This window comes from Borostomias antarcticus (assembly GCF_949987555.1).
Source record: "Borostomias antarcticus genome assembly, chromosome: 23".
NCBI classification, from domain to species: domain Eukaryota; kingdom Metazoa; phylum Chordata; class Actinopteri; order Stomiiformes; family Stomiidae; genus Borostomias; species Borostomias antarcticus.
Window position 1 is genome coordinate 11,143,329 of NC_140256.1, and position 17,372 is coordinate 11,160,700.

General features: G+C 47.6%; 1 protein-coding gene across 1 annotated transcript; it reads right to left on the bottom strand.

The window, feature by feature from the left end:
* Nucleotides 1–3,962: 3,962 nt before the first annotated feature.
* Nucleotides 3,963–17,133, bottom strand: tmem161b (transmembrane protein 161B). Its single transcript, XM_084456936.1, has 12 exons — nt 16,959–17,133; nt 12,300–12,403; nt 11,205–11,288; nt 8,682–8,782; nt 8,402–8,558; nt 6,388–6,539; nt 6,204–6,264; nt 5,941–6,081; nt 5,326–5,439; nt 4,889–5,063; nt 4,670–4,766; nt 3,963–4,538 (listed from the first exon to the last, which is right to left on the bottom strand). Exons 1-12 carry the CDS (start codon nt 16,959–16,961, stop codon nt 4,255–4,257), a joined length of 1,473 nt encoding a protein of 490 aa, XP_084313062.1. The 5' UTR covers nt 16,962–17,133; the 3' UTR covers nt 3,963–4,254.
* Between the last annotated feature and the right edge of the window lie 239 nt (nt 17,134–17,372).

A 17,372-nucleotide genomic window follows, 5' to 3' on the forward strand; every position in this document is an offset into this window, starting at 1 on the left:
TGGCCGAATTCTTATTCTCTGTTGTACAGAAAGGCTACGATTAAAGGGACACCTCTCCAGAACATTCTCTTAGTTTCTTGGTGTGTGTGTGTGGGGGGGGGGGCTCTATGGGTGCCCCCCCCCCCTGTAAAGGGGTTGCTGCTCTGTGGCCCTCTGTGTGGGGAGGACTTCCATGAATAGAGCCCTCTCAGGGAGAAGAAAGGAGCCTCTCCAGTGGTTTGTTTTGGGAGCCATCTCATTGATCTGTCTGCCTATGAATGAATGTATTGGCCCAGTTTTCCCGCTTATGTAGACAATGGCACTCAAGGTTGTATTATTGGCCCAGTGCGCTACCCACAGACTCCCTAGCCTTCTGTAGGGGTTGGAGGAGGGCATCAACGTCTTTCAACCCCACCATCTTCCGTCACTAGAATGTCTATATCTAAACTGGGAACTGACTAATTGAATGTCATTATGTTTTGAAACAATTCGTTTTTGTCTGCTCTGACACTGGGACTAAATCAAAGTATAAGGAAATAGTACACATTGAACAATATTTCTGAAGAGACATGGATTTACAGTGTACCATAACACATGGTATTCTCAAATGCTATCAGAGAGACCGTAGAAATCCCCAAAGCCTCAGACGTAATCAATAAAGTAGTGGAAGGATTATTTATTTGGGAAAGCCAGTTGCAAGCCTCAGGAGTTGGGCTCTGCAAGCTTGCCTCTCTTAATCTGTTCTGAACTTAATTGATTATATGCAGTGACTACGGAAGGAGACTACTCAGACTTTTCATTAGGTCTTAAAGTGATGGACTGTGTAAATGGCAGTGTGTGTGTGTGTGCGTGCGTGTGTAGCATTCAGCTATGTGGCCACCTTGCATCTCTGAAAACTGTCCATTCCTGCATAGCGTCTCAAACGCAGACAATATCAAACAGGAGTGAGAGATCAACAACAGGAATAAAATAAAAAAAAGCCACTTTATTCAAGTTAATCTACAGCTTTCAAGACTCAGACAAGGTATAAAATCAGTCAATTCTCTTCTTGGTAAAAAATTATTATTTGAGTAGAGTATACATAGAATCAATCAAACGAGAACCATTTCACAACACACAGCATGCCGAACATTTTTTGATTTTGTTGTTCTCAAAAGCAAATTTCTACAAGAGAGGCCAGTTTTTCTGTTGGTAAGATGTTGAGGTGAGGAGAGGAGCAAAGAGGGATGATTAAGAGGAACAGTGAAGCCAAACTGTTCTCAGGGTCTTTGGTAATGCAGCTTCTCCGTCAAATTTAGGTTTTATCAACATCAACACATTTCAGCTGTCATCAAAGATGTCAACAATATGGCCTGAAGTTGTGAGCCTTGCACTTTGACAATGTTTTGGCCTGGCCATTCTTCAAACTCACATGGACTAACCTCCTCTCTTCATCCAATAACTGTCATTCACCACGGCTGAAGCTGGTCATACAACTTGACCCACCATACTGATGTCTGTCTATTGACCAGTTTATCTATGGCTGTAATACCTGGCCCCCATTATATGAAAACCGGCTGCTATGACTGACATCACTCCCTCCTACAGTGGGTTCACTTAGTCAATAAGCACAAATTCCTGATATCAAAATCAACTTCAAGAACACTGTAATGATGTTAATTTATTAAAGAGAAATTAAACAAGAACAAAAATAAATACATGAAGTAATAGCACTATGTTTGATTACTGTGTGAACCGAACAAAACAAAACAAAAAAACAAAAAAAACAACGCCATTTTGAGAGTTGGGTAGCAAAGTATCCCAACTACTTCTGGATTGGCATCTCATAGGAAAAATCTAAGATACACATTGCAGTTGATTTGTCTTATGTTTCTGGACTGATTAAAAATGACACTCCATTAATACCATACACTGTTCGATTCGAAATGTTTACAGGCCTCAAAATATACAATAAATACTTTAAAAAAAAAAAAGATCTTGAACTCATAATGCAGTATGCAGAGAGAGAGAGAGAGCTTGGGATCTTCTGTTGACCTACAGTAGTCATACAAGGTGTGCGGCTGTTTCAGAGATTGAGAGACAGGTGCAGATGTTATTGTGGAGTGGGCTAAAATCAATTCACTCATACCAACAATTTTCTTCATTGGAACAATCTAAAATTAGGCAGGATTGATACATTCATAGTGTGCGAACTGCCCATCTTTCCAAACAGACAAATATGTGAAGATAAGACTTGAGACATGTTAAAAAAAAGTGATATGGTGCTGCAATATCCATGTTGAATACAGGGTATTCCACATGAAATTCCGTGTTACAATGATCTCCCATCATCATAAACAATTGTGCTGACATCAATTTTAAGTAGACATACAGTCTTGAGTGACCTTCAGAATGGCCTACCATACATTCCTTAAGGAAATACACAATCATGTTCTTCACCCTGTATTGTAGCACAATACCTCTGACAGTGTTTAGTAGTGTACGTGTGCTGTCAAGGTGTGCAGTGGTGTGTGTGAGGAACGTATGAGCAGGTGTGTACGCTTGGATACACAACAGGGCAGTAGACTTCTCATTGTGAATTAACCCCTGGGAGACAGAAGGCAGCAGGGCACACTCAACACTAGCAGACACACTCAACACTAGCAGACGCACACTCAGCACTAGCAGACGCACACTCAGCACTAGCAGACGCACACTCAGCACTAGCAGACGCACACTCAACACTAGCAGACGCACACTCAGCACTAGCAGACGCACACTCAGCACTAGCAGACGCACACTCAGCACTAGCAGACGCACACTCAGCACTAGCAGACGCACACTCAGCACTAGCAGGGCACACTCAGCACTAGCAGGGCACACTCAGCACTAGCAGGGCACACTCAGCACTAGCAGGGCACACTCAGCACTAGCAGGGCACACTCAGCACTAGCAGGGCACACTCAGCACTAGCAGGGCACACTCAGCACTAGCAGGGCACACTCAGCACTAGCAGGGCACACTCAGCACTAAGGGCACACTCAGCACTAGCAGACACACTCAACACTAGCAGGGCACACTCAGCACTAGCAGGGCACACTCAGCACTAGCAGACGCACACTCAGCACTAGCAGACGCACACTCAGCACTAGCAGACACACTCAACACTAGCAGACGCACACTCAGCACTAGCAGACGCACACTCAACACTAGCAGGGCACACTCAACACTAGCAGGGCACACTCAACACTAGCAGGGCACACTCAACACTAGCAGGGCACACTCAACACTAGCAGGGCACACTCAACACTAGCAGGGCACACTCAACACTAGCAGACACCAGATCACAGCCCATTGAGGTGGGCATACTTGGCACCTCTTTAAAAGCAACTTTTATAAAACTGAAATTTGATCAATTCATTTGACAAAGCACTGCTCACTACTAGCTGTTCTGGGTGGGGATGGAGTAAGGAAAAAGGCCTTCGCAGTAGTTGACACCCACTCCTCTTGACCCTGAAAATGCCCTTATAGTATTGATGCCAAAATACAGGTAAGATGTTGATGCGCACCCACAAGGACGCATACACACACACAGAGACCCACATACATATACCCATAAAAACACATACAGTACACACATACACTTGACCAGGCTCCATGTGCCGGACTCCCATCCCCCTCAGTTCTTTCAATATGGCTCAGTTTCTACCAAAAAGAGTACGAAGGGGATCGAACAACAAGCAATTCATGAGGAACGCATAGTATTTAGAAACCTACGGTAGCCAGTCGTCGGTAGTCAGTCTATAGACATTTTCAAATATATCAGTTTCAAGTTCTGAGTTTGTTCCTTCTTTCCAGCGCACCTCAGCTTGCCTGGGGCTGTCCCTCTGCAGAGCTTCTATTGGGTGGTTTAGCTCATCTGTGTGTCCAATAAGAGCCTCCGCAGTCCCCCCCCCCCCCCCCCCCCCCACACTTTTCCCTCAGCAGGTCCATCTTCGCTGCTCTACTTAAGACATTTTCCCACGCACACATACAGTATATTGTCAATACTCATTCATATTAGTGTTTTTGTTAAGCTTTGTAAATCTTGCTCCCCAAATAAAAAGGTAGTAAAAAGACAACGTTCAGAGTCATCCGTGGAGGAAGCACTGGGGTCAGAGCAGGAGCTCTGTTGATATGGTCATGAGTGATGGAGGGGGGGGGTCATCACCAGGGTCCTGTCCCACCCAGTCCTGTCTGATAAGGCCTTGAGCAGACCCCTGGGACAAAGCACCAGGACCCGGGGCCGGGGGGGGGCTACGCTGCCATGAGATACTGGTGGTAGAAGAGACCAAACAGGGAGGTGGAGAACAGACAGGCCGCTATCCACCAGGTGAGGAAGGACAGGAGGCCTCTGAAGAGCAGGGGGCTGAACACAGTCCTCAGGCCCCCCAGGGCTACCGAGAGCTGGGCCACGGACGTAGCGGCTACCTCCGGCCCTGGAGCTGGGGAGGCTGTTGCTGCCACTGTGGCATGGTCAGAGTTCATCTCCAGAGGGCAAGGGAGGTCCTCCTCGGGGTGGACCCACCAGGAGTGTCCACCTATGCCAGACAGAGTGAAGAGTTGGGGGGGGGAGGGTTAGTACCAAGTGCCAATTCAGGTAATTTTCTTCTCAAAAGCGTTAACTTGGAACCCAAGCGGATTTCAGCTGATAGACCAATCCAATCCTCACCTAAGGTTTTTAGTAGCAATGTTGTATGCAGCAACATCACCAGTGGCGCCACATACTGCAGAGCAATCACACACAGGTAGTAGAACACACGAGCAACCTGGGAGGGGACACAGGACAAGACGCTCTCTGTTAGGACGGAACGGCAACGCCCTGAAAGCGCCATCGGTCCTCTCTCAGACTCTTGCCCGTCTGTCCGTCGGAGCCGAGGCCGTCCCTCACCATCTTCTGCAGGTCGACGATGCTGATGCGTCCCGCCTCCTTCTTCATCTGCTCCACGCCCTTCTGGGCCAGATTGAGGTAGGCCTGGAGGTGGTGCCTCATCATGGCCAATCGCAGCGCGCACAGCAGCAGGATGGCCCATAGCCGCAGGGTATCGTACGTCTGCTCAGTCATCCTGGTGGAGGGAGAGAGAAAAACAGGGGGGGGGAGGGAGAGAGTGGGGGGGGGGGATAAAGAGACATGGAGGGTGAGTGAGTGACAATCAGGGTGGGGTCTGGAGAGGAGGGGAGACGCAACCCATCCTGGAAATATGAAAACACCAGGGCGGGGCTGATCCTGTTTGACCTTGTCAGAGTCATTGTCAGAGCAAAAGCACATCTCACAAACAAATCTGGAAATCTCACAAACAATTAAGCAAACAAGCAAAGCTGACTTACAAAGGCCCATTCTCCTTCCCCAGCGTGGGGTTCAGGAAGTAGTCCTTGGTTATGGGCTTGACCCACAGCAGCACCATGATGAGAGGAGACAGGAAGTTGATATGCAGCAAAGTCCTGGAGGAGAGGAAGAGGAAGGAAGACAGATTCAGTGCTGTCTACTGGCTGGGCCAGCGTGAAGGGGACAGGGAGGAAGGGTGTAAGCGTGACACCCTGCCCTGCCAAAGTAAATTATCAGAGTGCCACCCCCACCCCTCCTCCTCCTTCACCCACCAAGGCTCTCTCCCCTAATGTTGTGGCAACACCACTTCGTGAGTTCTGAAAAAAAGAACCCGGCTCCAGCTGACAACCTTCATCTGACCCTGCAACAGCTTTCAGGGAGCAGTTAGCCTGCAGGGGATTAGCTGCTGTAGCCACTCCTGGATGAGGTGGCTGGAGAACGGTGTAGGAAACCGTGGTGCTGGGTGGATGTTGTGAGGAGACGCGGTGGGAAGGGCTAGTGGGGAGGGAGGGGGGGGGGGTAGTGGGGTTGGTGAGTGAGGTGGTAAAGGAGGGGGGGGGGGGGTAGTGGGGTTGGTGAGTGAGGTGGTAAAGGAGGGGGGTCTGAGGGGGACTCACTGTATGACTTTGTCTGTGGTCAGGTTGAGGGCATCCAGGTGCATCTGGGCCAATCGCAGGCCAGGGAAAGTCAGGAACGCGCCAATCAACGAGCAGAGCAAGGCCAGGATCAGCTTGAAGGTGAGTTTCGATATGGGACCCCTGGAGAATATCAATATACAGTACAACGTGGACCATGTAGAAACGTGCTCCATCTATTTACTGTATGTTGATTTGTTGACTTCCTAGACACAGATCCATCCAGGGAGGATAAAGCTACTTACTGGGAATCCAGGCCCTGCTTCTCCAGAAACTGCAAAGCGCTTTCAGAGAAATTGGCAAAACCTAAACAAAAATGAAAGCATTAGACTATTTCTGTCTCATCGCTCAAATCAATTGCTCTGCTGACATTGAGCTTAGCAAAATCAGTTTGTTTATCCATAATAGCCATACAACAGAGTGACTCACCAGTCTCCAGGCCAAACTCCAGGTAGTTCTCAGTGACGATGAGGATGGCCATAGCTTTGACGAAGAAGAAGAAACCGAAGGTGATGCAGAGTGAGCGCTCGCCCCCCTCCTCCAATTTAAAGTAGTGGGCCGTCAGAGAAAAGAGGGTCTTACTGACACAGAGTTAAGGAGTTAAGGAAGCACACCACTGAATTGATGATCGAACAATGCAGGTGGTTTATAGTGTATAATTATCAGGGCCATGTTATTGGTGATACAGGCAATTCCATACCGAGTAATAGTTGTCATCCACGTAGATGCACCCACATAATCCAACCCAGTGACAGAGACGGACTCAGTTATATCCACTCACCCACCCTCATCCCCACCTTCTCGGATAAGGCAGATATACGCGTGCGCACACGTGCACGCGCACGCACGCACACACACACACACACACACACACACACACACACACAGTCCAGTGTCCCTCTCACTCCTCTTAGCAGTGGTACAATTACATGGGGCTCCTGGTCTGCCTCAGTCCTAAATAATGGTATTTCGGGCTGCTGTTCTAGGAGTGGGGGAGAGATACGGCATCCATCCGCGGAGATGGAACTCAGCCTTCCCACGGACCGGGTGACAAGCATGCCAACGCGTCCGTCTCTCTCAGCCCACTCTGGGAGTGGTAATGCGTCCGATGGGCTTGCTCCTGGGGGTAATACCCAGGAATACGCGGCTGGGGAGGAAGGCAGCTTCATAAAAGGTGCCTGACAACTTAGAGCCGGCCCCTGTGAAAGGAGAGCTGCAGAGCCCTTGTCTGAGCTGTCAGCCGGCGCGCCGCTAATGTACTCCTGAACACGGCCGGCGGAGAAATCAACAGCACTCTGGACCTGGAGGCGGCGCTTCCACTCTCACAGCCCTGACCCTCTCTCTCGCCATCGAACCATCCTGTACGGCCGCGCGGAGTTCAGCAAATATCCATCAAAAGTAGATCCGTGGCTGCGAAGTGCCCTCGGAACTCTACATGGACCGTTCCGGACGCTGCGCCACTGTTGCGAGATGAAAAATATAGTCAGAGCAATATCTTTTTCTTCCCAAACCTTTGTGAGGAGACCCTGGATGCGGCCGCTTGAAGCAGGAAGTCCCATTCCCTGGTAGAGCCAGGGCGGTGAGGGGTCAAAGTTCACCCCCAAGCAGGCTACTGCGACTCCCACCACTCAACCCAGGTGGAGACGGGGAATCTGAAATCTAGTGGGCCATTAAAACGGATCTCCCATCATCATCTTCCTCTTCATCACCCGCATCCCGTCCCATTTCCCAGGCAAAATCTGTGCGGTGGTGGGCTGTGAAAATTGGACCCCTCCAATCTCTGACTTGCAGACAGGAAACGGGGCGCCATCTGTCCGCCACTCAGCCAGAGCCGACAGGGAGCGTGGGAAAGATTGATCCCCACGGACGTCGGCGGGGATAATACGTGTGATTTGGCGACAATTCGGGGGGGGGAAAGTAGCAGGTAGCGGGGCAGGCAGCCAGGCAGATACAGGCTTGGGCTGGCAGGCGTGCCACGGAGCGCCGTCTGCCTGTCAGTTTATGGCCACTTACTGCCAACTGGCTGGCTGACGGCTGACTGCTCCCCCACGGCTGAAACGAAGCCTCGGCACAATCCGGTCTCTCTGATTCCTTCCCTCTGACAGGCTAAAGAATGTTAACCAGCAACAGGTAGGGCAGAAGGGCCAGGATGTGGAGAGACGTCGCGCGCGAGGCGCTTCGGCTCTGTGGATATGCATGCTCGGAAACTGATCCGAGGTTTGCTTGGTCTCATCACACATTGATATCACAATGGGTTTAGTTGCGCCTCAACAACACTCGCTATTAGGGTGGCTATAGACAGGCAGGCAGACAGACAGATAAGACAGATAGACAGGCAAACAGGCAGACAGGAAGACAGACAGACTGGCTGACTAACTAAATGACTGGCTGGCTGGCTGACTGGCTGACTGGCCGACTGGCCGACTGGCTGCTGGGAGGATACATGACGAAGGCGAGGACAAGCAGGCACCACACCACGCTAATGTTCATCTCCCCAGAGGGCTCGGCCAGTGAGTAGTACAGCTCTGTGATCAGGTACACCAGCGTAGCCGCCACCGTGAAGTCCACCAGCCACTGGAACTCTGGGAAATAGTGCAATGCTGCAGGTAGGAGGAGGAGGGTTACGGATGAATGGAGACTGCCTGACAGAGGTAGAGACATTCTGAATTGTTCAAACATTGCTTTTACGTGTTTTGGTGACTGTATTATTTTTTGGGACTCACCTAACGTGTCCACTTCTGTGATGCACTTGGTCTCCAGCTGCAGGTCTATGTCCTTAGGAATGGTCAGAGGCTTGTCTATGTGGCCATTGTACCTTGTGTTCCTGGAACCCAAGACAGGGAGAACAATCAATGACACTGACAGATGGGTGACAAATTAAAGGAAAAACCAACATAAAGTGTATTATTAAGGTGCTGGGCCACCAAGATCCACCAGAACAGCTTCAATGCGCCTTGGCATAGATTCTACAAGTCTCTGGAACTCTACGGGAGGGATGGCACACCATTCTTCCAGAATATATTCCCTCATTTTGTGTTGATGATGGTGGTGGTGAGCGCTGTCTAACACATCGGTTCACAATCTCCCATAGTTGTTCATCTGGGTTGAGATCTGGTGACTGCAAAGGCCATAGAATATGATTCACATCATGTTCATACTCATCAAACCGATCCCTTGTGGATGGGGGCATTGTCATCATGGAAGAGACCACTCCCATTAGGATAGAAACAAATGTTTCATCATAGGATAAAAGTGATCGCTCAGAATAATGTTTGTATTGGGACAAGTAGACCCAAAACATGCCGCCCCTCCCCCCCCTCACACACACACACACAAACACACACACACACACACACACACACACACACACACACACACACACACACACACACACACACAATAACAGAGCCACTCGTCACCCTTGCGGGGTCAGCGGTGGTCTAGCGGTGTAATGCATCGTGTTCCGGTGTAGCTTTCCACCGGGGGTCTCGCCAGATCAGAGTATGGCCGGATCCCAGAAGGAGGGGCCTATCGGGCCGCCGCTGCCCGAGGGTGGTAAGTTTAATTTTGGCTTGAGAGATCGTCACACACCAGCAACCCTGTCTGGTGTTGGAATTACGGTTGAAAGCTGAGAGAGTCAAGGAGTTCTCTCTCCCCTTCCTATGGCCGCCCGGCCGGGCTGTGACGATTCCTCAACCGTTAGTAGGGGGTAATTGGTCACTAGGTCAGGGTCAGTACACCTGTATTGACGTATCTGCATTCGTTATGTCCATTCACTGATTCAGGGTTTTCCTTTCATTTGTCACCCATCTGTATATCACAGAGATGATTCCAGATTCCACTGTACATCCTGAGAAAAGCCACTAGAATAATACATTCTGAGGGCTAGGTATTGGCAAGGACCTCACAATACGATTGTATCACTAATCATGATATATTGCGATACGATACATATTGCACTATATTGCAATATGATATTGCGCTACAGTACATTGCAATACTCTAGATAATTTACTGAAAATACAACTCCATCCCCTGCCCTAGGGCCACATACTGTATATATGGAGCAGCATATGTACAGTACTGTATATATATTATGTATCAATACGAGGGCCTGGAAAATGTATACTGTATTGTGGGAAAAAATATTGCAATACTCAGATGTATGGATTTTTTTGCACAGCCCTATGAAACAAATGGCCAAGGTTTTGTTAGTAATTGCCACAGGTGTGTGACTGCTGCAGACTACTGACCGCGGTGCGGTGTAAAATATGAAGGGGAGGCATCCCTCCAGGCCTGCAGGGGGCGTCGTGCAGGCCGGGCAGCACACTGCAGGGGCTGAGCCGGCTGTTCCCGGGGACCCGCAGGCCTTTTCTAGTGGGCCTCCCTGGCAGCGGGGCCGGTGTTTGTTCAGCCCTGTGTGTGTGCTGGATTCAGAGGACAAAGCCGCGGCCGGACGCTGGGACCGAACACCCGCCACACGTTTCATCTCTGGGGCACCTGACCAGAGGAAAGGGCCTCCGCTGCACCTCTCCGCTCGGGGAGTCCGCAGGAGAACAAAGGGAGAGAGGCTGCATGGCACGAGCAGCCAAAAAGACAGAGGTCCCTCTTTCACTTGTGGGGATTAGCAAACATGTGGCGGAGTTGGGCTCCAGCCTGCCTCGTGTTACAGGAGGACGGGGCGAGACAACACCCTCCTGAGCCACAATCTGCATAGCATCTGGAACTGTGGGGATTAACACTGACTGGCTATAGCCTAATTCAAATTCACAGCCTAATTCAAATTCAGATTACAGGAACACACAAAAGATTTGCAATTCACCATGAAAGTATGTATTCAGAGAATGGTCGAAGCATGGCCATAACTACCACCTGGCACATGGTTTCAACTTCCAAAAGAAGACAGAGGTGCGTGATGCAGATGGCCAGGTCAAAACCATCTTTCCTTGTAACGGCACAAAGCCGAGCCCGACGCCATGGAGAAGCATTGAGGTACAAAACAACAACAACAACAACCACCACCGCAAAAGCAGCAGCAACTAAAGAGGCTTCAGTCCTCTCACTTCAAATAGGCTGCAGCCGAGCCTCCTAAACCCATCAGCTTCGTCTCTCCGCTGAGGCGCCTGTGTTCTCTGTCCGTCCGGCTCTCCTCTTGTCAGTCGTGCCTGATGAAAGAGCTGCGGTCCGTCCGTCCCCCCCGTGCGCCGCCCCCGCCCCCATCCCTCCACTCCTCCGTCTGTACCCACCTGTCTTTCTTGTTCTTCCCTTTTTGTTGTTTTCCAGCGAGGCTCCTCAACTCATCTTCCGTAGGGTGCTGGTACCACCGCAGACTGGGGAAAGAAAGGGGGGAGGGGAGGGGGGGGATGGTAGCAAGAGGAGACAAGATAATAACCTGGGGAAGCCTAGGTGTACATCCCTGGTCCAGGCCTAATAGCCTACTGAGGACCTTACACCTGCCCACTTGCACACTGGGGGAAGGCTTATGATGCAGGTTAAAAAAAAAAACAATGATACACTCGAGTCACAATAGCGCCTGTTGACCTTGATTTCAAGACAGTTTAAGCACCGATTTGCAGGTGAGCAGAACATCGTGACATTCGCAATCATCTCAAAGAATTACACCGATTGTACACTTCTAGGTCTGCATAATCACCCCTATAAAGCAGGGTTTACAAGAGAGACCCATCATAAGGCTCCTTGAGGACTGGACATAAAACAAGAGCTAATTTAAGAGCAGCCGTTTGAAGACTAACATTTCAGGCAACCTCTTTAAGTTGGTTTAGAAGCCCACTTGTCACAGGCCCTGAGAGGTTTCTGTGCGTGGAGAGAGGGGGAAGGAGGCATGGAGGGGAGCACAGCTTGTTCATGTTTGTTTCATGTTTATTTATTCATTACTGAAAACTTAATTTGCAGAACTCTCTGGAGCGACACTCCAGGCCGTCTGCTTGGGCCAGAGCTTTTAGAAAAACGCTTCAACAGCCTGCCGAAGAAAAAACAAGCACTGATGAATTATTAAGTGTGCTCTAAGAAGCTGTTTACTCAAAAACACATATGGCTCTAATTAGAGGAAACGAGGCGGGCACTTTATTTTCGCTCACCGTCCTCTTGGGTCGTCCCAATATTTGATGCCCTTTGGTCTCTGCGATGCAACTTAATGATGGTTTAAAAAAAAAACTCTTTCAGCAGACAATGAAAAAGGCGACTGTTTACAAGGAGAGCAACCTCTCTGTTCCACATTGTTAAGACTCCTTTGAGCCTATTCTGAAGGCACACAACTGAGCAGATGAAATGGCTGCAGTTAGAGACACTGTCAGAAGCACAGGTATGGAGTTGAACATTACCTGCCACTGCAAAGTAGCCATCTTGCAAAGGAATAATGAGGTATGATCTTCTGAATCACACTGGCCATTACCATGGTAACCACCAGCTGCACACCGATCACACCCTGAGGGGAAGTAAACATATCACATCATATTCAAATAGGAATTGGACAGATAGACGACGACAGCAGATGAGATTGGCTGCGACACGGTAGCTCTCACACTCATTCTGTTTCATCCTGCCTGTGAAATGTCTTGAGGACAACTTGGTTAAATCAAGTGACAAAATAGAGTTGTATGATACTCCTATGTTGACATTTAGCTAGGCAGCAAATTGTATTTTTTATCAACTTTTAATGCAGAAATAGCCTCCTCTGGCTCCATTAGGCTATATCCCGCTACATTCAGATAGTTATGCTCACTCTGTGAAGCGTTATGCTATTCTTAAGCGGCATACTAGAAAGAACTTGTGCTTGTATGCTTAGATTAGATTAGCCTAGAGGTTGTCCAAGTACAATTAAGTGACCTTAAACTTAATTTACACAGCCAGGTGAGAATTACGAAACTTGGATAAAGGCCTAGCAGTTAACTGAATTGAAACCTGCACACAACACACATCCACACACAAACACACCCACCCACACACAGGGTTCAAAATTAACACCCGCCAAGCGCCAAATGTGGGTCGATTTTTGGTGTGTACATTTTGGAAGCCCCCTGACACTCTGGCGGGTGACATTTTTTGCCACAAAATATCAGCATTGACGGCTCAGTGCGTGTAACATTTGTAACAACATATTAGGCTTACAGTAGGGCTGGGTATCGATTCAATTTCAAGAATCGATTCGATTACGATTCACAAGGTTCAGAATCGATTATCCCAATTCGATATCGAAATCTTTTTTTTTTTTTTGCTGTAACCTTAATTACATGACTGCCAAGTTATGCAGCACATCAACAGGCCTATTACGGCTGGGTATCGATACTGATTTCCAAAAATGAATGAATGAATGAATCATTGAATGAATTAATGAACTATTCATTCCTTCGTTTATTCATTCATTCATTAAATAAAAGATTGATTTTGGGATTCATGACTCGATTCTGAATCTTTTTTTTTTTTTTTTAACCCAGCCCTAGCTTACAGTGCAGTGCGCACATGTGAATAAATTTGGTGATGTGCACAGCTCGCGTGAAAAATTAGCACTCTCTCAGTGGATCTGCTTGCTGCTTCATATGGAATAGCTCGCAAAGTAGTTTGTTATTTAGCTGGTTAGCTACTTGTCACTGTAGATCAATATTTTCAGTGGGGGGACAGGACTACAACCCCACATGTGCAGTGGCACCAATAATCTGCCATCTATGCGACACAAAAAGGCTGTCTGTATTTCATTTTTTGGCTGGTAAAAAAAAAGGTTTTGGGGTAGAATTTATCTACCAGACATTTACCTGGTGAGATAAAAAGTAAATTTTAACCCCTGTATACACACACACCCACACACACACACACGCGCACACGCACAGTGCACACTGAAATAACAATCAACAGAGCACAGTCTGTGCAATGAAAGGTTTGTGGTTTCTCGTTGCTAAATGTAGATGGTATTTTTCAAGTGAGGGAGGAAACACAAGCAATCTTTGAAACATTAATCAAAAGCGCATCACATAGGCTACACGTGGAGAACTGCACCGTTTTCAACTGTCCAAGGCTTTAGGGCAGTCCTTCCTAATGGAGCAGTGAATTTTTTGTTTTGATTCTCAACTCCAGGTTGTTTGGAGGACCTAATTTTTGGTAAGGCGGGTTTTTCACCCTATTGGAGATGTAGGCAGTGGCTCTGATTGGCAGCATCGGTTTTCGGTACTGTTCTAGCAATGATTTTTCATGGAAATATGTCTCCAGACTTTTGGAGGTGAGACCAAAGGCTGGTATTGCGAGACTAGGGTATCACTAACTCTTTCCACATGCACTAGAATTGTACACCACACTCACTCAAGAAAGACCCAACTGAGGCACATAATAAAAAACTGACTCTTGACAACTAGCCTAAAAGAAGGCTAAATGTTGTTGTTGTTGTTTTTTTAAGCTGTGAACAGCAGCTCTAATAGCTTGCTCTGACGGTCGGTTAGTCCGTCCGTTGACAAAAATTTGGACTGGCAGGCGAACGATCTGGCTGCACATGCACGTGCGTGGTCGCACCTTTTGCAAATTCTTCTAGACTTTTTTCCCCATGAAGGCCTATAGGACTACTACTGTTTTGCAATGATACAACTTTCCAATGTTAGTGAGAGAACTATGACAGTACTGCAGGAACAACTTGCCGGATGTAATTCATAGGCCCACCGAGGTGACAGTAATGTTCCCATAATGTCATTATTGCTCCCAGAGCACCACCATACACCACCTCACACCCTGAGCCAAGCTCCTCTCTCCCTCCCGTCTAACCTGGCTGTCTGGATCACAATACATAAAGATGAGTTGGAGAGCACCAAGAAGGCACCACTATCAGCTAGGGACACGGTTACCCCGGGAGAGGATATGAGGTCATAAACATGTTAGAGGAAAGGAGGAAACATGAGTGAAAGGGTGACTGTTTTACAGTATCTCCACTGTGCATTTTTATTGGTTAATTTTACCTCACTTTCCTCTTCTAGAATATAGTGGGGGCTACACTCCCGCTGAATGTGCTGATGTAGCACGTTCTCCAGGCAGTGTGTGTGTGAATATCAACAACAATGCGAGAGAGAGGAATAGAAGTGATTTCGTTTTCTTGTTCTTCTACTCTGACCTGGCCAGTGTGGATGGGAGGGATGGTGGTAACAGAGCAACAACTGCTGGATCAGAGGGATGGAGGGAAGGAGAGGAGAGAAGAGGGAGGGGGAGACCACCAGGATGGAGGGAAGGGAGGAGGAATGTATGGACAGCAGGTTGAAATCTCCTCCCAGGCACCACACTGTGTGGTGAGCACCGCTAAGGCCAAAGTCAATACCTCCTCTAAAGTCACAGAGGGGAAGAAAGTCCCACTTATGTGGCAATTTACTTTACCTGACATAGAGAAAGAGAAAGATGCACTCTGAGGCAAGATGACGTCAATGTAGTGGGGCCTACGGTCAGGAGGATATAGGTCAAAGGCACAAAGTTGGCACAGGCACAGTTGGCAGGCTCTTGACCATTTACCATGGGGGGATTCTACAAACTTCTCAAGCCTGGGGAAATTGAACCAGAATGGTTTCCCTTATCTTCCCTGGCCCCTACGACCCCCTCCACACGCTGACCACATGAGGGCCAAGGGAGGGGCCTACCAGAGATGATCACTACCACGCCTGAGAGCTCAATCCCCTAAACTGACATCTTGCCCATGAAACCAACTTAAGGAAACCCAGTAAGGAAAGCCATCTCAACTACCCCCTGCTAGCTGGTCGATCTAGCGGTTGTACATTAGGTTCAGGTGTCAACTTGAGTTTCTTTCTATCTGATATGGTGATGACAAGACACAAAAAATCCTCAAAGCACCTCAAAGTCTGTAGCTAATAGGAAAGCTTGTCCTTCTTCTACCTAACGATTAATCTAATAGCTGGTATAATTTACACAAACTAACAGGTGTAACACAAAGCATCGGTGTGTTTGCTTGCACCTCTCTTGCTGGTTCACACAAAAGCTGCAAGCTAAGCTAATTGTATATTCTGATATTAGTCATTGATGTTACCAATAGGGCTTGGGAAAATGTAGTCCCAGACACCATCTTGTTTCTACACAGGTGTATCTATTCATCTGATTGCATAGGATTCTATGCAGAAGAGCCAATCAGACAAATAGATACACCTGTGTAGAAACAAGATGGTCGTGTCTGGGACTACATTTTCCCAAGCCCTATAATAAGCAAATTCAAAAATAATTTGTTTTTATACAGTATGGTACATCTACATCTTGCAATATCACGAATAACAGAGAATAAAAGAATGGTTAATTGTCCTCGCTGCCCTAAAAATAATGTTAATCATTCCAATGCACTATAATCAAATAATCTATCTACTATCTGAGAGCAACATTAGATGAAATAAATAATTTTGATTTAACCCCACGTATTTCCAAAGTTATCGTAAGAAATGCTCTGAGGGCATTCCGAGGTCATCCAGAGTAAAAGGGCACTACAGGTGAGGACGCACACACCTTTCTAAATAAAATGACGTTAGGAAAGATAAAAGCCCTAGTGAGACTGTAAACTGAGATGGAATAACTACCTCGCGCCATATCGCACAATACACACAGGCATGTGCCTAGGAAAAAGATGATGAATCAATGCAATTTAGATTTAGATTGCATCTAGCCATCTACAGTGGTGCTCATGACACTGCACAGGTGTCAGCGCTAACGTAGGCTAGCTAGAATAGCTAGCGTTCGTTACCATGTAAGCTAAAGATAGCTAGCAGCTAAGCTAACTAACAAGCAAAATGACAACACGTATGCAATGCTGCAAATACTATTGCCTACTGCACTATACACTAAGATTTTTCTAAAAAAATTACATTCTGTAGCAACAAATAGATGAAACCAGTGTGAGCAGAGGTTGGCTAGCTAGCGAGGTAGCTCCGAGCTAGCTAGCAGCTAAAGCATACGATACCACGCTAGTACAGTTATCTTGCTACACCAGTGCTAGCTAGCGCGCTAGCTGTCACACTCACCATGTTGATGCAGTGGTGCTGAAACGGACTTAACGCCGACAACTATCTCACTAAAGACCCCTAGTCGGAAATCCAGCGGAGCGGTGCACATAAGCCTTTCTGGCGTCGGTATGCTGTTTTTCAAGAGTAATGCATTTGTATATCAAATTGCTACGAGTACCATATCCCCGGCGAAGCTGTTTTACATCGCTAAAAATCAATGGTTCAACCTCGGTTTGCGAGTGTTGTCAACTGCAGTAGAGGTCACGCTCAGACTCTGGGAAAATAGGTGTCCCTGGATTTGCCTGTTTACTAAAACACATATGGGCGTTCCTTTCTTTCTCACAAGGCATTGCATGACTATATTTCATCTTACTACACTAATATTGCAATAATTTGGATGAATCACAGAAGATATCATATGAGCTCAAATTT